General features: G+C 41.1%; 2 protein-coding genes across 3 annotated transcripts in view; one reads left to right on the forward strand and one right to left on the reverse strand.

The window, feature by feature from the left end:
* LOC138981893 (uncharacterized) overlaps positions 1 to 22,562 on the reverse strand; it is a 148,113-nt gene that overhangs the window by 118,031 nt on the left and 7,520 nt on the right. For both annotated transcript variants that reach the window (XM_070355036.1, XM_070355035.1), the window contains exons 7-17: positions 22,311 to 22,539; positions 19,900 to 20,157; positions 18,899 to 18,997; positions 16,374 to 16,763; positions 15,720 to 15,959; positions 13,845 to 14,018; positions 13,243 to 13,342; positions 12,537 to 12,694; positions 11,960 to 11,977; positions 11,436 to 11,532; positions 10,889 to 11,110 (exon numbers count right to left, since the gene is read on the reverse strand). In XM_070355036.1, the coding sequence (XP_070211137.1) occupies positions 10,889 to 11,110; positions 11,436 to 11,532; positions 11,960 to 11,977; positions 12,537 to 12,694; positions 13,243 to 13,342; positions 13,845 to 14,018; positions 15,720 to 15,959; positions 16,374 to 16,763; positions 18,899 to 18,997; positions 19,900 to 20,157; positions 22,311 to 22,539 (1,985 nt within the window). The remainder of the gene's footprint in view (positions 1 to 10,888; positions 11,111 to 11,435; positions 11,533 to 11,959; positions 11,978 to 12,536; positions 12,695 to 13,242; positions 13,343 to 13,844; positions 14,019 to 15,719; positions 15,960 to 16,373; positions 16,764 to 18,898; positions 18,998 to 19,899; positions 20,158 to 22,310; positions 22,540 to 22,562) is intronic.
* LOC138981894 (uncharacterized) lies at positions 131 to 6,960 on the forward strand. The gene is made up of 3 exons (XM_070355037.1): positions 131 to 400; positions 2,061 to 2,268; positions 5,957 to 6,960. The coding sequence occupies exons 1-3, from the start codon at positions 267 to 269 to the stop codon at positions 6,467 to 6,469; spliced, it is 855 nt and encodes a 284-aa protein (XP_070211138.1). The 5' UTR covers positions 131 to 266; the 3' UTR covers positions 6,470 to 6,960.

A 22,562-nucleotide genomic window follows, 5' to 3' on the forward strand; every position in this document is an offset into this window, starting at 1 on the left:
TTTTTCTTCATCTTCTTCTTTTTTCAGTTTCCTTTTTGAGAGATTATAATTATTATGCGAATCCGCAGTTCGGTCTTTTTCCCCCTTTGATTTGAACGCATGCGCAGATAGTTTTTGCGCGGGTTTTTGTACATTTTCCTCTTCCGGTTTCCTTCTTCGTGTAAACACCACAGGCACAACAGGCATACACAGCTGATCAATCGAAGTTCGAACGGCGTCAGACATGTTCTTTTTTTAAGTCGTTTTTACCTTGCGCTTTGATCGCAATGGCTTTCACCTGTGCCATTGCTAAGTGTAGTAATGGTAGCTACCGTCTGAATAAATGGAAGAAGGAAATCTGTCCTGTCCATGCAGCCGTGAGGGAAATTGACTTGAACTGTGACTGCGAAGCTCCTTTTTGGTGCGTGTTGCTGGTGTGTGCAGAAGCCATGTTTTAGTGCTTGTCAGAAGTACTCTTTTTCTCTCTTTGTGTTTCCCTTGTTGGGTTTTACTTTTACACAAGTTTTCAACCACTGTTAAAGTCTGTTGCAAAGTTAAAAGTGAGGTTATGTGTTCACACTCGCAGTTTACTTCCAAGAAGTAACCATCTCTCTCTCTCTCTTTCTCTCTATTTCACACATATGATGTTCATGCAATCTGCTGCTGTTTTTCTGACCATTTACTTTAGGCCGTAGCCGGAGGTGCGGTGAGTCAGTTCGTGAGCCTGGGGGCCAAAGCACCGGCGAGTCAGTTCTCGAGCCCCTAGTCTCACTCTCAGGAACCGGCACTCACAGTCACATAACTGTAAATTGTGTTTGTGTTTCTAATCGCTGTTCAATTAAAAAAACTGTTGAGAAAGATTAATAATGACTAGTTTTGGACTCAGACAGACGTGTATTTTGGCAATCACGCGGTCACTAATGACCGACTGACCGTAGCGAGAGTTGTGGTTCGTTCGCAGGTGTCAGAGATTCTGTAGAAGTATCTCAATGCGAAGCAGATTTATGAATTTCCATAATTTAACATGTTTGTTGTTTTTGTTTTTTTCCATGTTTATTTATTTATGTACTGCATTTTGTTCAACTAATGCTGCTTCTAGCCTCGGGACACTTGTCGGGTTGCTTGGTAAGCCGACTGAGACGAACTACAGTGATCATAAAATCTGAATCAGTGATTCGTGAGCTGCTTTGTTGTTGCAATCTCAGTTCGTTCACCAAAATGCTTTACAATAACGAAGAATAGAGCAAAAATAAAAGAAAGGAAAGTTAAGATGGGAGAAATAAGTTAAACAAATTAGAAATAAAATTAAAAAGACGCCATGGCAAGGCTTGAACCTGCGACCTCATGATCTCTAACACAATTCGCTACCGACTCAGCCAAAAAGACAACATGTCGGGTAGGGGAAAAATAGGGTCTATTTTGTGAGATACTGGTGACTGCTGGTTCCCGAGCCTGGGGGCTCCAGAACCAACTCGCCGGTTCCCGAGCCACTCAGTTTACTCTAACCTTCACCTGATCAGGCGTTGAACTGCACACAACACAGTCCGGATGTTGTGGGTGTTGTACGACCCATACTTTCCAAAGATGGATTCAACATATAAAAAAAATGTGCGTCCGAATTTCGGCGAATAGGGATAAACGTTTTGCCGCCTCTTTGCAGAGTATGGAACTGCCGTACATGACCCATGCCATCCATTCCCATTAAGGATAACAACATAAATTTCCTTACGTAATTCCATATGGGTCGTCCGCCACCAACATCATCCGGACAGTGTTGTTCAAATTACGTCATCGTTTATTTGTTTGTTTACAAAGTCAAAGATAATCTTTCAAAGGTTGAGCAATTGGAAGGTCGTATGTTGATTAGAGAATACATGCAGTTTCAATTAAAAACTCCAAATAGTTTCAGAGGTAAAAATGATTTTGTGAGGCCTGTGTCGTCCATGACCCACGAAGCACGGTGAAGGTTAAAGAATAGGAACAAGAGACTGAAGGTGTGATGTGTGGTATATTTTCATTATATCGTTCTTGTATATGTACTTTAAAAAAAAATTGAGTTAATTGTATGTTTTTTTTAACAGTTTGTGGACGATACCAACTCGCAAGAAAAAACCAGCGCAACGGGACAAGTGGAAGATCTTAATCAACAGAGTGCATCCAGTGACCACTAGGCTGCTCTCCCCATCAAAAGACCAGCGCGTATGTTCTATACATTTCAAAGATGGCAGACCGACTGCGAACAATCCATACCCCACTCAACACCTTGGTTATCCACAGTTTGAGAAAAAAGTAAGATCTTTTGCGATATCAGGATATATGGTAGTGCTAGTCATAACTTGTGCCAGCGTGTCACGATCTGGTGACATAGACCAAGAAAGTGTCACTCAGTGGGGTGCCTTCTCTTGGTCAATTGCGACTGAAAGCGCCTGTGCGTGAGTCGGGGCTATACGGCAGAGTTTTGCTGACAGCGCAGAGCACGGATTTTTGGCGCACGGATTTTTTGGGGGTAATTCTGCTTTGCGAGGCAGAATTGTGGATAGCTGAACTTGATATGTGACAAGGTCAGTCACGTGTTATTGGCTAGGTTGTCTGTGAGAGACACAAGGACGGCGCACTTGACACTCAGCGGCAGAAGAAGAAGGATCGAATACGACGGTTTCTAGAGTATGATGGATTTCACCGGATAGAATATTCGGCACTCTAGGGGAACTTCAGCGAGTTATCACCTTCTCACTGCCACATGTTTTGCTGAGGACGAGTCGTCAAATCTTTCCTTCGTCGTGCGATGGTTTTCGCATAAGTATTCGACAAGGGGTTTCTGGATGTTGTTGTCACTGTTGACGAACAGAGGCCGTTCCAGGGAGGAAGCGGGTTTTGCTTCCATGAGAGTGCTACATTCATAGGCTGTTTGAGGTAATAAATCATTATTTAACGCTGTTGACGAGTCTGTGTTTGTGGAATGAAATACTCTCTGTTGTTCTTTCCAGGTTAGCGCATAATTTGCTCTCTGTGACGCTAAAATACTAATCTGTATATGGTTTTTGCAGATAGGGAGAGAAGGACGGAAAACGGCTGTTTTGTTGTTGTGAAAAGTCCATTTTGTGCAGGCCCACGTGCTCGATGAGATATGTAAAGATGACATGTTTAAAGGTGGAGGGTGAGGGGTAGCTGACATGTTTAGTGCACCGATGCTTTCTGTTTGCAGCCTTTTCCTAACTTCTGTTCGGCTGCCTTTTGGGGGACCACGCTAACCAGCAAACCGGCTAACCAGCGAACCGGCTAACCAGCAAACCGGCTAACCAGCTAACCAGCGACTGGGTGCGGCGCCTGATGCCTCCACAGTTCCCTGCTTCGTCACCACGCTAACCAGCACTTCATTCGACGGAGCAGTTGTGGAGGCTAAAAAGACTAATTACAGGCCGTCCACCCAGTGGCCAAAGAAAGCTAAGTGCACCATGTCTTTGCACCCCGTTGACCACCGTTGTTATTTTTGCTGTCTGTGATTATTTTCGAGTAGTGACAACGTGGGGTGTGAGACACCTGCATTAATTAGCACTTTTGAGCAGAACAGTCGTATTTTCTTATCTTTACACGGGATCAGCGTGTTACTATAATTTTCTATATTCTAACTGGCATTTTGTCAGTGCCCATTGGTTTTTACGTTTTGTGAACGTAAAAGAACATATTTTGAGTGAAGTCTCGAGGGAGGTGGCGAGTTTTTACATAAACAGGCGTCTGAAACTTATACTTTTGTTGTCTCTATTAAATTGTATGACTGCGAGAGTGGATCGTGGTGTGGTTAGTTAGTTAGTAGTAACTAACCGTTTCATAATCACCTTAAGTGATATATTGAAACGTGACACAGCGGTGGTAATGTTTTATGTTTTAATATATGGGTCATTCTCAGAAATGGTGGTCCAGTGAGAGTGAGTAGGGGTGACACATTTGAAATCATGAAAAAGTAAATTAAAATTATTTCTACCACGACTTTTTTCATCTGAATCTATTCCTGAGACATTAAAGCATTGTTGTATGTCAATAAAAATGGTTTCTATACGTTGGTGTTGTTTTTGTGTGCTTTTCAATTGCGAAGTTCGGCCGTTTCCGGATCGCCGAAGCGTTACACGACTTTCGTGATCAACAATATGTTCAGTCTCATGGCTAAATGCAAACATGCAAACACCAACAAATTACTGCAATCGACAGTCAGGAGTTCAGTCTTGGACGTAGCAACACATCTTTGCAAAAACTCACGCTGAATTTGAAGTTACGGGCTTCGAACAAAAAATTCTGAATGTCGTAATGCATCGTATCCAAACTCGACGCGCGAACATCGGACAGCAATGTGCTCCATGACTTTGCCACATCACGGCTATTCGAACAAGAAAATAGTCCTTTGAATCACAGCCAAATATTCACAGAAAACACCAGAATCATATCATTTGCTGAAACTCATGGCGTCGTTTCCCGACCTACGTTACGACTGAAGATAGTTTTTACTTAATTGTCGAGCCTGCAAAGCTTTGTCACAAACTTACACACCGCGGATGGCGACAATGTAGTGTCGGAAGGATATCGAGTGCAAACAGTCTCTCAAAGCGCGAAGTTTAGCGGAACAAAGCAGCCAAGAAGTTTTCGTATCCTCTGATTGTCGATGTTCGACATTCATCAAGTACTTAAAATGGGTAATCTGAACGCAACAGGAACTTTCAACAAATACAGCAAACTCTGACGAATTGTGTTTTGTGTAGTTATTTTGGGTCAGACGGGTTTTGCCGGCAGGAAAGGCCAAACAGTGCAGATTCATGTCTGTCGCACAGGAACCGAAAGTGGTTCAAGCATTTCGTTTCTGTGTTGCGACATTCACCTTAGTCAGTTCCAAATGTCATTTTTTTACCAATATTAGTTGAAGTCCTTACCTTTCATAACTAGAATGTGTTGGGTAGAACACAAAAATACTGCAGAACTGATAAAAAATGCACAAAGGATTGAAGGCTTAGGTGGTTTAAAGTTGGAATTTGGTTTCCATGTTACAACATTCATCACGTAAATACAACACTTTAAAACGTCTCTTATTCAGCAACCAATTACTCTTTTTGTCTAATTTTTGCATTATTATGTATAGCAAACAATAGACTTCATAGTAAAAACAATTATTTTGTATTTCTTGACACTTTATTTTTTACTTTGTATGTAACACTTTGGACCACCATTTCTGAGAATGACCCATATATATACGCACTGACTATACGCACTTGTAGTGTATAGCAGATTCTGACTCCTGTATACACAGTCCGGCATTTACTTCCGTTCGGGAAGCGAATTTGCCGTTCAACACCGCTTTGCAATGGGAACGCAAAGCAGTTGATTATAAGAGTACGACAATACAAAAACAATCTGATCACAGCCTTTGCTGTAACGTAGAGTACATTCTCGGGGTGTACTAAAAAGACCAGACACCCAACGGCATTAACATTCAGAGTGTTTTTTGACAACCGCATTACTTTCAATTCATGGTATCAAATTACGCCAGGGACAAACACAGACAAAAACAAACACACTCACTAAACTGATGCTATACGGCAGTTTATTGTCGGAGTTTGGTACACAATTGGAGTGTGTATCGACCTGGAAATGGTTGTATACCATGTGAGTGTACATTATTGCCAGCCTTGTGTACACTCCGAACAAGAGATGGCGGAAGTCAATACCTCAGACTAATTGTTCATTGGCTATTTCCTAAGGACTTGTAAGGGGGCATTTCATTAGCTTAGAGTTGTAACAGAGCTTTTCATTGTTGGAGTGTATACAGACCTATCAATTCTGTATATGCTCGAAGTGTATATATAGCTTTTGTTTATATATGTAGTTTGTTTCATCCTGCTTGATCTCGTTTACTGTGAACGTTTAGAATTTTTTTTTTTTAATGAATATAAGTTAAAAATTGGTTTTTGTTTCATGTTTTTTTCTTTTCCAGGTGAAACGAGTCCTGACGTTTGAAGAAAGCGCCAACCTGCCTTCAACACGAGGCAGAGGCAGACGCAGAGAGACAACGCCAGCACTGCCCCCTCTCCTTTTTCTTGCCGATCACACTTATTTTGATCTGCCCCCTGACATTGCCGCTGTTGAAGAGAACAACATTGTTGATGACCCTGAGGTGGAAATCGTCGATGACCCCGAGCTGGAGATTGCAGTTGCTTCAGAGCAGCAACTTGGAAACCACCAACTTCTGCTTATCATCTTCACATTGTTTTCAGTGATCCTACTACTCATCAATAGAATGCGATCCATGTTTCTTCAGGTCGTGCAAGCTCTCCTGCAGTGTGCCAAGCTGGAAAAAGAGGTTGTGGAACTAAAGAGTGCACTGGAGGAAGTACGCAAAGAGCTGAGATTGAAAGAGGAGTCACAAAGGAAACCAAAAGTGTTGGAAAAGAAGACAAAGAAGAAGAAGACAAGAATATATGAGCATCAGTATCACCAACGACCATGACATGTGAGTAGTGGAGGGGGTGACTGTGAAGATCTCCGGGTAGTGCCCTTGTCCCCTGGTACTGGAAGCAGCATCCTCCAAAGGATAGACAGAAACATTGTGATTGTATGCTTCATGCTTGTGGTGCATTTATTGGTATCTACATTCGGGGAACCTTTAAATATTTGAACTTTGAAGGCTAGAAACTGATATCTAAGGAACACCCAAAAACCCCTATATTTTTTGTTTGTAAATATGTAATAATTCAGGAGAAAGCCGACAAATGTTTGTTTTATGTTACCCTTTTATTGTTTAGTTAGCACAGTTGATAAGTAACTTCAACTGCTCATAATGTTGATGATTTGTAGCAGGTAATTGTCTTATTCATTATTACAATTGCTGTTGCTCAAACTTCATACTCATAGTTTTTTTTGTTTTGAATGCACTATTTTATGTATACCAATTATGTTATGCAGCCTTACTTTTTTCAAGTAAAGTAATATAACACATCTCATGAGGTGTCTTGTTAACCTTCACCATGTTTTGTGGGTCGTGGGCGAACCAGAGCCTCCCAAAATCGTCTTTATCTCTGAAACTATTTGGAGTTTTTAATTGAGACTTCATGTAATCTCCAATCACCATACGACCTTCCCTATTGCCCAACTTTTGGAAGACTATCTTTGTAAACAAACAAATAAACGATGATGTAATTTGAACTGCACAGTCCGGAGGATGTGGGTCATGGAATTACATAAGGAATTTACGCTGTTTATCCTTATTCGGATGGCGTGGGTCGTGTATGACCCGTACTCTGCAAAGAGGTGGCAAAACGTTTATTCCTATTCAAATGGCGTGGGTCGTGTACGACCCATACTTTTAACGTTGAATCCTTCTTTGAAAAGTATGGGTCGTACACTACCCACATAATCTGGACTGTGTAGTCCAAAGCGTGATCTGGTGAAGGTTAATGTAATCGTTCCAATGAAACAACACACACACACCAAAACCACGAGACAGACAGAAAATCCAAATAAGTTTTCAAGCAGCAATTCACGCTCATAAAATAATTGCCTATGTCATTTTTTAGTGTTTTGAGAAAAACAAGAAAAACGTTTTTGGTTTCTGAACAATCTACCTATTTCAATTTAGTGATTAGTTGCAAACTGCCTATCTCGAACAGTTGACAGCGGAATAAGCGAGAGTTAAAGAGCTGGCAGCAACGTTTTCAACTTCAAGAAGCACAACTGCATAACAACCCCCAAAAGCTTTTGCACACCAAACAAGTGTTCATTTATGAAAGCAGCGGCCTCTCCTGAAAAGTGCCTAACTCAGAAACGAGAACGGCACTTTTGCTTGCGTAACCGGGACGATGGTTTCCGATGGTCTGAGAGTTTGTACTCTCGCGCACATGATAGGTACCCTTCCAGTAGTCTCCCCTGTAGTCTCACTGCAGAAATGCCTAACAGGAGTAAGTGCCTTAGTGCATATGCAAGCATGTGTTTGACACTTATCAAATGAATACCTCAGCCGAGCACAAACATTCTCTCTCGTGTTCATTTATTGAGCTGCATCGACGTTCCCCCATAAAATAAATAATATAATAAGAATGTAAATACTAATTATAGTATAATAATGATTAAAAAAAAGGAATAAAAATGGAGACAATGACTCCAGGTAAGAAAGTGTAACGCACTGAAAGGATACAATGGCGTATTATACATGTACATGCAGCTGGGATGACACAAATCGAAAGAAAGCTTCTGTGACTGTGTTATACGCACAGGTTCCAAGAGTTCTTCTTCTTCTTCTTCTTCATTCATGGGCTTAGACTCCCATGTTCACTCATGTTTTTAGCACGAGTGGATTTTTACATGTATGATCGTTTTTACCCCGCCATTCAGGCAGCATACGCCAATTTCGGGGGAGCCAAGAGTTCAAACGACAGTCATGCACTGTCAAACACATCATAAAAAGTTATGTATGATTCTGTTGCAAGTGAGGTACCATTTTTTTCCGCAATTATTTGTCCAGCGCTTTCAGCAGGCAAAATCACATTGACTGTCTTCTGTGTATTCTTCCTCATCGACAAAACTGTATGTGTGAATCACACGAGACGGTTAAAAACAACAACAACAACATTACAAACACAACAACAACAGTCTTAGTGCAGATGCTTTTTACATTTAGTCAAGTTTTGACTAAATGTTTTAACATAGAGGGGGAATCGAGACGAGGGTAGTGGTGAATGTGTGTGTGTGCGTGTGTCTGTCTGTCTGTCTGTCTGTCTGTCTGTCTGTCTGTGCGTGTGTGTGTGTAGAGCGATTCAGACTAAACTACTGGACCGATGTTTATGAAATTTTACATGAGAGTTCCTGGGAATGATATCCCCGGACGTTTTTTTTCGTTTTTTCGATAAATGTCTTTGATGACGTCATATCCGGCTTTTTTTAAAAGGTGAGGCGGCACTGTCACACCCTCATTTTTCAATCAAATTGATTGAAATTTTGGCCAAGCAATCTTCGACGAATGCCGGACTTCGGTATTGCATTTCAGCTTGGTGGCTTAAAAATTATTTAATGACTTTGGTCATTAAAAATCTGAAAATTGTAAAAAAAAAAAAATTTTTATAAAACGATCCAAATTTACGTTCATCTTATTCTTCATCATTTCCTGATTCCAAAAACATATAAATATGTTATATATGGATTAAAAACAAGCTCTGAAAATTAAAAGTATAAAAATTATGATCAAAATTAAATTTTCGAAATCAATTTAAAAACACTTTCATCTTAATCCTTGTCGGTTCCTGATTCCAAAAACATATAGATATGATATGTTTGGATTAAAAACACGCTCAGAAAGTTAAAACGAAGAGAGGTACAGAAAAGCGTGCTTTCCTTCTCAGCGCAACTACTACCCCGCTCTTCTTGTCAATTTCACTGCCTTTGCCACGAGCGGTGGACTGATGATGTTACGAGTATACGGTCTTGCTGAAAAATTGCAGTGCGTTCAGTTTCATTCTGTGAGTTCGATAGCTTGACTAAATGTTGTATTTTCGCCTTACGCGACTTGTTTGGTTTCTAATGGACCATCATGCCCAGTGAATAACTAAAGTGGCAAATTCTAAAAAAAAGAAAAAGAATTTTTTAAAAACAACAACTACATACAAGTGAATCAGCTTCAGCTCAGTATAGACTGTGCAATGTACTCTGTAGGCATCATTACACATTACTCGTAAGTGACTCAAATCTCTACAAAACCATGCTCTCAAAGCTTTTGTGTCACTCACTATGTTGACATTTAAAATGACCAAAGCCTGGTAATTCAACCATAACGCGCCACTACAGGGCAGAGTTCTTGTCGCTTTAAAACACTGATTTTGGGGATTTGTGTGTGTATCCTGTGTTACTTGAATAGATCTAGCATCCATCGATCCTATCAAAGACCTAGTACAGTATCTTGTCACTGTAATGGTTTTGTCTTTCAAGAAGAAGAATCATGTCATGCCTCTGAAAGATTTCAACATGATTGCGACTCCTGGAAATAACACATCAGACTCTGGAAATAACACAACTCATTTGTTTTCTTCTGCACCACACCAACATTTAAAACAAATGGTTGCCATGTGTTTGGTTTCGATGAGCAAGAAAGGCAATAACACAACTTTTTGCTTTTTTCTACATACCACCAAGATATAAACTTATTGGTGATTTTTGTTTTGTTTTGTTTACTCATTTCGATGAGTAAGAGATCGAGGTATATATACTTTCAACAGTTTTTAACATGCACGTAGAAAGGAACAAGAGAAAAGAAAACAAACACCAGTGAAAATATTTAAACTATATTCTAATTATTTTTTTTTAAAGATTTTTCAATTTTTGTTCGAACAAGGAAGTTCTCATATTATTGCAACAAGAGTAGGGTGCAATTTGTCAGGAGTTTCCTGCACGCTTACACGCACATACACGTACACACTAACCAGAACATGCACGCCCATTGTGAGGATGAGGACAAGTGAGTCAAACCGAGACCATTAATGATTAAATATATATATACCAAGCGTATGAACACCAATCCAGTGAGTTTTTGTTGATCTCTTCATGTTCTGCTTGTCTGTCGTGTTTTCAGTCTACGGCAGGAGTCGACAATGCCACTGTAGAACTGTTGAAAATAGTACTTTGTACCTCAAAAGACTGCTGAAGGGGGGGGGGGGGGCGGTTTGGAAATCGGGTCCCCCCTCCCTCCTCTCAGATCCAGCCCTGTTCTCTATCATTTCATCAGAAATTAGAGCAGAATGGATGGAGAGGATAAGGTACGATTTTTGTTATATTCTCGGTAAAACAAAAGTTAACACAATTTAAGCATAATTATGTTCGCGGTTCTTCAACAATATTTTCTAAGATAATCAAGACAGAGAGATAAAATTGAAATGAAACCGACCTGCACTGCTGATCAGACGCAGTCAGCCCAGTGGTGGCAGCTATCAGGCGCTGTGCGGAGCCCACGCAGGTCATGGAGTAGTCCAAGTTGCACGTGCTGGGGCTGCAAGCCATGCTGCTCAGCCTGCTCACTTCCATGCTCAGCTTGCTGAGCACTGAGCGCGTGTCCTCGTCACACATCGTCAGCTTGGCGGAGAGGCGCTCGTGACTCATCCACAGAAGGCTTTGGGAGACGAAAAAAGAGAAGAGTTAGTTAAAGATACATGTATATTTCTTCTCGTGTAAGCGATCGTGTACACTATCTTAGATAATAGTGTCCAGGCTCTTACATGGGCTAAGAGCATCCTGATCATAGACTTGGACATAGACTCGTACCAACAACTATAAACTTAGGACATAGACTCGTACCAAAAAAATATCAGCTTAGGACATAGACTCGTACCAAAAAAATATCAGCTTAGGACATAGACTCGTACTAAAAACTATCATTGGACATAAGGTGTGGGGGTGAGAGGAGGGGGATGTAGCTAAAAATGTGCATTATTTACCTGCAGCTGTCCAGGCCCTGGCCATACTGTAAGGCAAGGTCGTAGAAGTGAAGCAGGTCAAACATGATTCCAGAGAGGTTGCACTCCGAGCTCGTTGCTGAAGGGAGATAAAACACACACAGTAAAGGGCTGACGCGTGACATGTCTTTGTCGTACGCATGTACCTTGTCACATGGTTATTTCTTTCTCAGTTGCGGAAGTTCAGTACGAAATCCGGCATAAAAAACATCGTCCCCAAACAAAAGCTACATCAAGTCTATCGCAGTAGATTCATATGGGACAGCATAGCTGTCTGATCATTTTTCTCTAGCCACGTTAAACTTACATAGAATCTGATTCAAAGGCGACATAACTACACGATTACAAACACGACACATAAAAACGATTACAAACACGACACATAAAGACATCTCAAAGGGAAAAACACAACTGAAACTGCAAACTGTTTATTCACAATACGACTAAGCTATATAATATATTTACGTTTCAGAATGGCTAACGAATTCTGAAGTAAACAGACTTACCCGCAGAGAAGGTGCCCTCTGCAAATGAAAGCAACATATGCATGGTCAGAGTGTGTTTACGTTAACATTGCGTAACTGGCAGTCTCTGTGAACTAAACAATTTATCTGGTAATGCATTCGTGAAAAAACATACGCCAAAGTATACAGCAAAACTCATGAAAATTCTTTTCCAGTATCTGTACATTTGTTTTTATGCAGCTAAAAATCAAAAACACACAAATCCAAAAGACGATGTTGCAATTATTTTGTTTGTTGTGGATGATATTTGAGCTGTTTTGTGTGCTTCTACGACGATTTCTTTGTAAAGTACGCATATTGTGGTTACAAAAGACTAAAAAAGAGTGCATTTTTGTGTGCGTTCAATCGTAAAAAAGTAAAAGAACTCAAACTTAAATCGATCAATACATAACTGTAATTTGTATTTTTGACCCCCAAAATGACATTTGCCGACAAAGATCTCAACAACTATTGTTCATCTCCACGTTACCGCGGTCTCGGAGGAACACTGACTGTCTCGATCTGTGTTAAATTTGATATTTTGCTCAAAAATTCAAATAACGTATAATTGTGTACATACCACAGACGCGCGTTTTGATGGTCTTGAAGGCAGTGAGGTGGCCGGAGTGTGTGTACTTGAGGTAGGCAGCCACGGAGGTCGAGTCTTGACTGTCCTCCGCTGTTCTCCAGCAAGTCTCCAGCGCTACTTCCGCCTCCAGGGTCATATTCTCCAGTGACCTTTGTGAGTAGCCAGAATACAATGTCAGTGACGAAGTAATAATTCTTTATCAAAGTGGAAAACAGGAGTTGATAAAATGATAAAATTTACTATCGCCAACAAGCGAGAAATGACATGAGTTGATTAAGTGTAAAAGGTACTATAGCCAATAATGAGAAAAAGAAATGAGTTTATCAATAATGCAGTGAAAGGTACTTTAGGCCACACAGGCGGTAAAAGAGATGAGCCGATGAAAGGTATTACATGTATAACAAACAACCTCTCTCCCTCTCAATCTCTCTCTCTCAGTGTCTCCCTTCCTCTCTCTCTCTAATTCTTCCTCTCTCTCCCCCTCTTTCCTCTCTCTCTATCTTTTCTCTCTCTCTCTCCCTCTCTCTATCTTTCTCTCTCCCTCTCCCTCACCCCGTCTCCCATCTCTCCCTCTCTTTCTTTTCTCTCTCTCTCCCTCTATCTATCTTTCTCTCTCCCTCTCCCTCACCCCGTCTCCCATCTCTCTCCCTCTCTCTATCCCCCCTTCTCTCTCTTTCATATTACGTTAGATACTCACATGCAGCCCGCTGAGCGACCGACAGCTTCAGTCGAGAGAAGCGAAATGGTCAGATTGACCAACGCCTTCTCCCATCCAACGAACGCAGTACCATCGCAACCTGTGTGAACATTGTATTTATGAATCAGTATATTCGACAGCTGATGCAATCACTGACAACATTATGAATCGGTGTATTGGGTATAGCTGATAAAAAAACCACCCACATATTATCTAAAAAAATAAAATTAAAAAAAGAGGGCCGGTATCCAAGAGTCGAGGTTAGAGACTTTTAGTCCGGGTAAACGGCTTTTTAAAACATTTTTTAAACCCTCAACGCAGTTAATCCCGGACTAAAGTCTCTAATCTCGTTTTCTGCATACTGGCAAAGAAGAATAAATCTCAACCAAAAATGATAAATTTTTTACACTGTATTGTGCGCTAACGTAGTAATCTAATACTAAAAACTGTTAAATGTACGCTCGACAGGTTGATGATTTATTGTTCAGTATTATCATACAATAATACAGTTTATCATACAAACCGGTAAAATACTGAACAGGTCCAGTTAAGGCAAAAGCTATACACGCCTGAAAGTGTTTTTTTTAGTTAACTTCACTTACCGCCATAGTTCGTGCTATTCCCCTGTGGACCAGTCGTGGTTGTGTTGTCGCTGACCGATGAATTTCCCGCCGGGGGCGTTAGTGTTGTTGTTGCTGTTGTTGTCTCATTGTTCGTTGTATCTGTTGGCTTGGGAGGAAGTTTCACCGGTTCTACGACTTGCTCAATGGATTCAACTATGGAAGGAAAGATACGATAACAGTGAATAGAAAAATGACAGAACAGAGAAAATAACAGAACCGAAAAAACAAAACAGAAAAGAAAAATAAAACAAAACAGACAAAATAACAGAATAGAAAAAATAATTGAAAAGAGAAAATAAAATAAAAGAGATAATCACTGAAAAGAGAAAATGCGGCAACGAGAGCATAACAGAAAAGATAAAACAACAGAAAAAAAAGGAATTTTTTTTCCTGGCCGCGGTGCCAAAAGCGTGAAAAGCGTGTAAAGCTAATAAATATCTTCTGCTTGCCTACCGTTCGTTAGGAACGTAATATTTTGCACAAACCCTTGGCCCCACAATTCCAAGCTACTCTCCATTTTTGAGCTCAAGTCACCCCAGAGTACCAGAGATACATGCAGTCCCCATTCTTCACTGGACAATCAACTAGACAACCAAACAACCACAAGAGCGAAACCTAAGTATAGCCGGGCTATAAATAGCCGGCGGCTACAAAAAAGCATAAGAAAAATCTCATGCAGGCTTGTGCACATGTGGGCCACATGTTCATGGGACTCCCTTTTTCTCGTCAGCAAAACATGAAGAAAAACAAGTCGCGTAAGGCGAAATTACTACATTTAGTCAAGCTGTGGAACTCACAGAATGAAACTGAACGCACTGCATTTTTTCACAATGACCGTAGTCCGCCGCTCATACAAAAGGCAGTGAAATTGACGAGCCTGTTTAGCGCGGTAGCGGTTGCGCTGTGTTGCATAGCACGCTTTTCTGTACCTCTCTTCGCTTTAACTTTCTGAGCGTGTTTTTAATCCAAACATATCATATCTATATGTTTTTGGAATCAGGAACCGACCAGGAATAAGATGAAATTGTTTTTAAATCGATTTCGGAAATTTAATTTTGATCATAATTTTTATATTTTTAATTTTTACAGCTTGTTTTTAATCCGAATATAACATATCTATATGTTTTTGGAATCAGAAAATGATGAAGAATAAGATGAACGTAATTTTGGATCGTTTTATACAAAAATAATTTTAATTACAATTTTCGGATTTTTAATGACCAAAGTCATTAATTAATTTTTAAGCCTCCAAGCTGAAATGCAATACCAAAGTCCGGCCTTCGTCGAAGATTGCTTGGCCAAAATTTTAATCAATTTTATTGAAAAATGAGGGTGTGACAGTGCCGCCTCAACTTTTACAAAAAGCCGGATATGACGTCATCAAAGACGTTTATCCAAAAAATGAAAAAAATGTCTGGGGATATCATACCCAGGAACTCTCATGTAAAATTTCATAAAGATCGGTCCAGTAGTTTACTCTGAATCGCACTACACACATACACGCACACACACACGCACACACACACACGCACACACACACACACACACACACATACACCACGACCCTCGTCTCGATTCCCCCTCTACATTTAGTCAAAACTTGACTAAACGTAAAAAGTAAACGCAATGAGAATTATAACAGCAATTATTAACCTGTCTACATAAAAGTAGGAACATGAGACTGCAGGTAAGAAGAACAAGAAAAATACACTCACCAGAAACATGGACAAAAAAACTGAACAAGAATGTTTTTTTTATTGTCCATGTTTCTGGTGAGTACATTTTACCTGTTGTCTTGGTCTACAGTAACACTATTTAAACAAACAAAAACAAAACACATTTCTAACGCCTCACCTTTAACGATCTCGTCGCGTGATTTGGGCCACATGCTGAGCTCGTACACTGTCAGGCCACATTGCAGGTCGCCACTGTAGTCTTGGTTAGGGCGACCAAAGACGAGAGGCCTGAAGAGGTTGGGCAGCGATCTGGTTGAGCTGGCCGAGACTGACCTCGCAACCTCCTTCTCGTTCACATACAGGACGAGAGCTGAGCTGCTGAAGCTGAACTCCACCAGGACGCCAGCGCGGAGCCATTCTGTTGGTTGAAAAAACTTTGTTTAAAATTACAGATTAATTGTTGTTGTTATTTCTTGACCCGTGAACCGCGGACCGTTGTTTGTGTTCTCTGTTTTGGACTCTGCCCACTTTTTGCGTGTAAAAAAAACAAGGTAACAACAAAAACTATTTACATTCAAGATTTATCACAGTAAAAGGTAGAAGGCTCCATAAAACTCAAACTCAAACAGTCCAACTTCAGCTAAATGTTTGCTTTTGATTTAGGAATTTCATAAAACATTTCAAAAGTTTTAAACTGCTTGAAAGAAGACGAAGAGCAAAAGTCATCATTATCATCATTGCAGTTAATGTCCTCCTCCTCCTCCTCCTCATCATCATCATCATATGACCACCATCACAACCTCCACTACAACCGTAGCACTACCTCACTCACCCTGTCCGTCAAACTGGTACTGCACTGTCCACTGACTGGCCATCAGGTTGACCTGCAGGACCAACAGCTGCGTCTTGGTCAGCACGAGGTTGACTCCTTGCTTGGCAGCAGCCGGGTAGTCCGTGCACATCACGTACGTGGCCTCGTTGAACAGTGACACCGAGAACCGCACGGCCACTGTGAAGGACGAATAGGTCTCGGTGAACACCAGGCCGTTGAAAGGGGCGGCGGGGGACTCGATGGAGAGATAGGTGTTGAGGCCCTCCAGTCTGAAGCCGTTGCTGACCAGTGTGACGTTGCCGGAGGAAGACGTGTTGATGGTCAAGCTGCCCAGAGTGGTGGACAGGGCGTCGCTAGTACTGCTCAGTACTGACAGCGAGGAGCCAGACTCTGAACAGGAAAAAGAACAACAAGCAATCATGTTTTTAGTATGCGTGTGCAAAGGCCGTCCTTAAAGTAATATGATATACCCCCAAAAACTGTCTCTCATCGCCCCAATAGCTATATATATATATACAATCTAAAGTTTGCCTTTCTGAACCTCACCCAATGAGTGAGTGAGTCAGTAAGATAGTGAGTGGGTGGGTGAATGAGTCAGTAAGATAGTGGGTGGGTGGGTGAATGAGTCAGTAAGATAGTGAGTGGGTGGGTGAATGAGTCAGTAAGATAGTGAGTGGGTGGGTGAATGAGTCAGTAAGATAGTGAGTGGGTGGGTGAATGAGTCAGTAAGATAGTGGGTGAGTGAGTGAGTCAGTAAGATAGTGAGTGGGTGAATGAGTCAGTAAGATAGTGGGTGGGTGGGTGAATGAGTCAGTAAGATAGTGAGTGGGTGGGTGAGTGAGTCAGTCAGTAAGATAGTGAGTGGGTGGGTGAATGAGTCAGTAAGATAGTGAGTGGGTGGGTGAATGAGTCAGTAAGATAGTGGGTGAGTGAGTGAGTCAGTGAGATTTTTGATTTTCGCAAAAAGAAAGACACTGTCCATCCTGTAGTCATCAAAGGTGATGCGATTGAGATAGTCAGCGAGTACAAGTATTTAGGTGTAGTTCTAGATAACAAGCTAAGCTGGTTTAATCATGTTGATGCTGTTTTTAAGAAGACGCAGTCAAGATTGTTTTTCCTGCGCAAGCTGAGATCATTTCATGTGTGTAACAAGATGCTGTACATGTTTTATCAGAGTATGGTGTGCAGTGTGATGGTGTTTGCATCAGTGTGTTGGGGAGGGAATGCCACTGCAAGGGACACTGGCAGGCTGAACAGGCTGATAAAGAAAGCGAGTTCTACTGTAGGCCAGAGCCTTGACACCCTTGAAGTCCTTGTTGAAAGAAGGCTTGCCAGTAAGTCCAGAGCTATTCTGTTCGACCTAGGGCATCCCCTCCACGACGCACTGATGGATCTCCGCATCACACGGAACGCTCGGTTTCTCATGCCTAGGTGTCGAACGGAGCGTTTTCGGCGTTCTTTTGTTCCTGCAGCTGTGAGATATTTTAACAGCAACCGAGCCATTGTCCTGGCCACAGACTATCAGTGATGCCTTTTAAATGTACCTCTTAGTGATAGATTTAATATGATTTGATGACTGTTTGACCTTTGATCATAACTAGTGCTGTGATAATGAGCTTTAGCACTGTTGTGATGGTGTTGACACTATACTTGCCCAATTGAGTCTAACTACCTGATGGCTAATCTACTGTGATACCTGTGATAACTGATGATGATTACTGTGATTGGTTTTATGTGTTTGGTTGGTCTCTTCTTTTGGTAGTGCAATAGCGTTAATTATGGATTGTTGTTATCATCATTTACATAAAAACTTATCTGTTAATCCAAACAATGATATAATTACTGTGATGTTCTTAACTACACTTTAACATGGAATGTATGTATGTATGTATGTATGTATGTATGTATGTATGTATGTATGTATGTATGTATGTAGGTATGTATGTAGGTATGTATGCATGTGTGTTGGTGTGTCGGTGTGTCAAGTGTGCAAGTAAAAAGGGTATTGTAGTTGTACATATATTACTTTAGATATTTTTTTGTTATCATGGGTTTTATAAATTTTCTTCTCTTCTTCTTTTATAATTATTAATTAATGACCTATATGTGCTGATGACCAATTTAATTTCCTTTGTTGGATCAATAAAATGTTATGAGTTATGAGTTATGAGTTATGAGTAAGATAGTGAGTGGGTGGGTGAATGAGTCAGTAAGATGGTGGGTGGGTGGGTGAGTGAGTGAGTGAGTCAGTAAGATAGTGAGTGGGTGTGTATGAGTCAGTAAGATAGTGAGTGGGTGGGTGAGTGAGTAAGTCAGTAAGATAGTGAGTGGGTGGGTGAGTGAGTGAGTCAGTAAGATAGTGGGTGGGTGAGTGAGTGAGTCAGTAAGATAGTGAGTGGGTGGGTGAGTGAGTGAGTAAGAGAGTAATTTTCTTATTTTGAACATTGACATACCTGGGTACATTGACATACCTGTGTACATTGACATACCTGGGTACATTGACATACCTGTGTACATTGACATACCTGTGTACATGCAGAGTGGCCCAAAGTAGCCATCGTCACAGGAGCAGGAGAACTGATCGCGACACAGGCCGCTGTTGAGACAGCCCAGGGGGCACAGTGCTGCAAAATAGAGTCCACAAAGCATTGACGAACATGTGTTGTTGTTGTTGTTGTTGTTGTTGTTGTTGTTGTTGTTGTTGTTGTTGTTGTTGTTGTTGTTGTTGTTGTTGTTGTTGTGGTGGTGATGGTGGTGGTATTATTATTGTTGTTATTGTATTGTGTAAAAAAATTCCATCTCACACGGCATAAATAAATCCCTGCGCCTTGAATATGTGCGCGATATCAATTGCATAAAATTAAAATAAAAAAATAAATCCCTGCGCTTAGAACTGTACCCACGGAATACGCGCGATATAAGCCTCATATTGATTGATTGATTGGTTATTGTTGTTGTGTTGTTGTTAATGTTGTTGTTGTTGCCGCTGCTGTTGTGTTTTTGTTATTGTTGTTGTGGTGTTGTTGTTGTAGTTGTTATTATTGTTGTTGTCGTTGTTGTTGTTCAAGTCGTCGTCACCGTTGTTGTTGTTGTTGTTGATGTTGATGTTGTTTAGAGAGATGTAAAAGAATGTTTTTTGACTGGCATGAAAAACGTTTCTACCAACTGTTGGGTTTGGGGCATCTTTAAAGCTCCAGGGATCATTTTAGAGATCCCCAGACGGCATCAAACTGCACAATTTTGCATTATTGTTTCAAGAATTGTCGAGGGCCTGAGGAGGGGGATGGCATACTTTCTGGCCTTGTTTTACTATTGCATATGCATAATCTCATACCTGTTTCGGTGTTTCAAATGATTTGTCTCAAGGACCAATGTTAGTTTGTTTATTCATTTATTAATTATTCATGTGTTTTTATTATTTTATTTCATTTTATTTAAATATTGCATAATTAAATATCCGTTTGTGAACCCTCATATTTCAGAAGAAAACCCACACACACAAAAAAGAAAAAAAAGTCAGACTTACCGCGGAGGGCCCGCTTGGTCTGACGTCGAGACACGGGGGACACGGTGAAGTCTCGCACCACAAGGCTGACGTTATAAGACACGGCGTAGTCGTAGCTGGGGTAGCCGATGACGAAATAGTTGCTCTCCTGGTTCTCAGAGGCCGGGAAACTGCTGGGACAACGATCGGTCTCCTCTCCGTTGACAAAAACTACGAGGCCGTTGGCCACGTCCCAGCTGATCTCCAGTTTGGTCCACTTGTTCAGGAACTCTGTGGCCGCTGGAAAGGTAGGATTTGCAGGCAGTGAACACTCTGCTCTTATACACAAATACCAAATAGACGATGTTCGGAAATAACTCTGTCAAGTTTGCATGCGTTGTGGAATGGTTGCTTTCCATTGTTTCCATAGAAACACTGAAGCAAGCGTACTTTCTCACGTGTAGTTTGCCTCAATGTTGCTATGAAAAAGCGAGAGAAAAAACGTCTATCAACTGCAGATGAAACACACAATGCTGAAAACAACAGAGATCCTTATTCACCATGACAAAGACAACACAACCGTCGTATTTTTGCCTTTGAATGCTTCTCCGGGACTAACGTAGAAAAGCAAAACAAAACAAGAAGCAGAATGCAAACCAGAAGCATACCAAGAATGAAACGATTCTTCACTTGAACAGTGGTTCTTGTCTTACCGTTACTTTGAACAGTGTGAGCGATCCAAAGAGTGACTGTTTTGGGGAAGTGAGGGCTTTTCTCCGTCGTTTGAAAGGTCAAGGGTAGGGGAGAGTTACTGATATCGTACCACTTAAGGACAAACAGCTCTATAACGCAACCATTTTATGCTAGGCACTTCAAATTGTCCATAAACACTCATCTCCTGTGCCTTCAACGTTCCGTATATTGTTTTCAATGAAAAAAACGCAAACTTGGTTTCAGTACGGATTTAAAAAAATCATCCAAATGGTACGAATTACAAGACCAGTTCTGTAATGCGTACCTATCAGTCACTTATAACGTACTAGGGGTACGATATTAGTGACCTTGTGGTACAATATCAATAACTCGTGAAGCAGCGCTGAAGCCCATTCCGTTTGCAATGGCTGCCAGACATTTTTTCATGTCCTCTGATGTCCAGTTCGAGGGGGAAAGCATTTTTCTGAAACAACTTCAGGCTTCAGACTTCTTAAGAAGTACTCCTAAATGGATCATTTGGCAATTAATAGGAGGTTGTGTCATCCTGCATATCGTACCAGAAGTCATTGTTATCGTACCACCGGTACTATATCAAGACTCTGGCTGGTACGATATGCGTGACTTCGGTAGGCTGGACAATAAGTAGATCTAGCCTTCTACATGTAAAGCAAAGGCCAATGTTTTGATCCAAATGCAGCCTACACTCAACAAGGTATTAATGTATAGTCAAGTTAATTTGCTCAGTGGTGTAGTCTTTGCATAGTCACACAAATTTGTCACTACGAAAATAACATCAAAATGCGAAAAAAGTGAATTTTTCGTTCTTGCTGGTGGTTTTCTCGCTAGCTGCCATGTTGACACCGGAAGAATGCTTCTTTCCTACGGGGTTATCCCCACACTTCAGCAGGGGCTTCAGGCATTCGTCATTTCGCGGGAATGGGGGTGGTACGATATGGATAACAGGTACGCAATCAGTAACTCTCCCCTATATGAAATACATTATGGGAGATATTGATGATTTTTTCCCCTACACCCGGCTGTTTATCATTTGAATTTGAGGGAGTTACGTAATTTAAAAGAATGGGGGGGGGGGCTGTATTTGAAGGAACAGAACATTATCGTTAAAAATTAGACAAAAATACAATAACGATAGTAAAAAACGTCAAGGGAGGAATGAAGGGAGGTAGCAAGCAGTATGAGACAAACAGATTCCGTGCTGTTTTAAACGACTAAAGAAGAAAAAAAAGAACTCAAGTGAATTATTTCCCTTTAAACAATTCCCCCCCCCCTCCCCCCCTCCCCCCCTGGTACTGAATAGATGATATCTATCCATTACCCTCACTACTGCCACAATAAGTATAAGGTACATTTTTTTCCATAATTATTACCAAACAAATCCATACTCGACAAAGGAAACAACCACTGTATATTCCCCCTTAAAATGCAGCAATTGGGTTGCCTCCCCTGGTGACTACTTTCTCAGTTTGGATATAATTGTTTTACCTTGCATGTTGTGATTTTGTAACTAAATTCTTCCGGTAATAAGGGATTTACATTTCACGTCAAATGTATTGTTATAGATAGCCTAATCACAACAAACTTGCACACACAGACATGTATATGCGTACGTACCACAGGAGCTTCAGTGTATCAAAGCGCCGGTCGATCTACTCCTGTATCCTTCCTGTACTACTACTACTACTATCATTCACTGTGACAATATATATATATATACTCACCAATACTACTACTGACAGTCCACAGCCTCTGACGGCGCCTGACCTCTACGCGTAGCACGTGTGAGCCGCCCGCCGTGGTGGAAATCCAGGCGCTGACCCCTTTCCACTTTTGCATCGGATCCGTACCGAACAGACCTGTCTCGGACGCTGCCAGGCTCCCCAAGGAATACGTGAAGGACACGTAGACGGAGGAATACGAGTCCGGGTTGAGAAGACAGCCAAAGGGACCCTGGAGCGAGGATAGAAGGATGG

The sequence above is a fragment of the Littorina saxatilis genome, linkage group LG12 (genome assembly GCF_037325665.1).
Source record: "Littorina saxatilis isolate snail1 linkage group LG12, US_GU_Lsax_2.0, whole genome shotgun sequence".
Classification (NCBI taxonomy): Eukaryota; Metazoa; Mollusca; class Gastropoda; order Littorinimorpha; family Littorinidae; genus Littorina; species Littorina saxatilis.

What these genes read in the sequence shown, in the direction of transcription:
- LOC138981894 (XM_070355037.1), top strand. Translation starts at nt 267, where the DNA reads ATGGCTTTCACCTGTGCCATTGCTAAGTGTAGTAATGGTAGCTACCGT. An exon ending in GACTGCGAAGCTCCTTTTTG is followed by an intron (nt 401 to 2,060) that starts GTGCGTGTTGCT and finishes TTTTTTTAACAG; the next exon opens with TTTGTGGACGATACCAACTC. An exon ending in ATCCACAGTTTGAGAAAAAA is followed by an intron (nt 2,269 to 5,956) that starts GTAAGATCTTTT and finishes TTTCTTTTCCAG; the next exon opens with GTGAAACGAGTCCTGACGTT.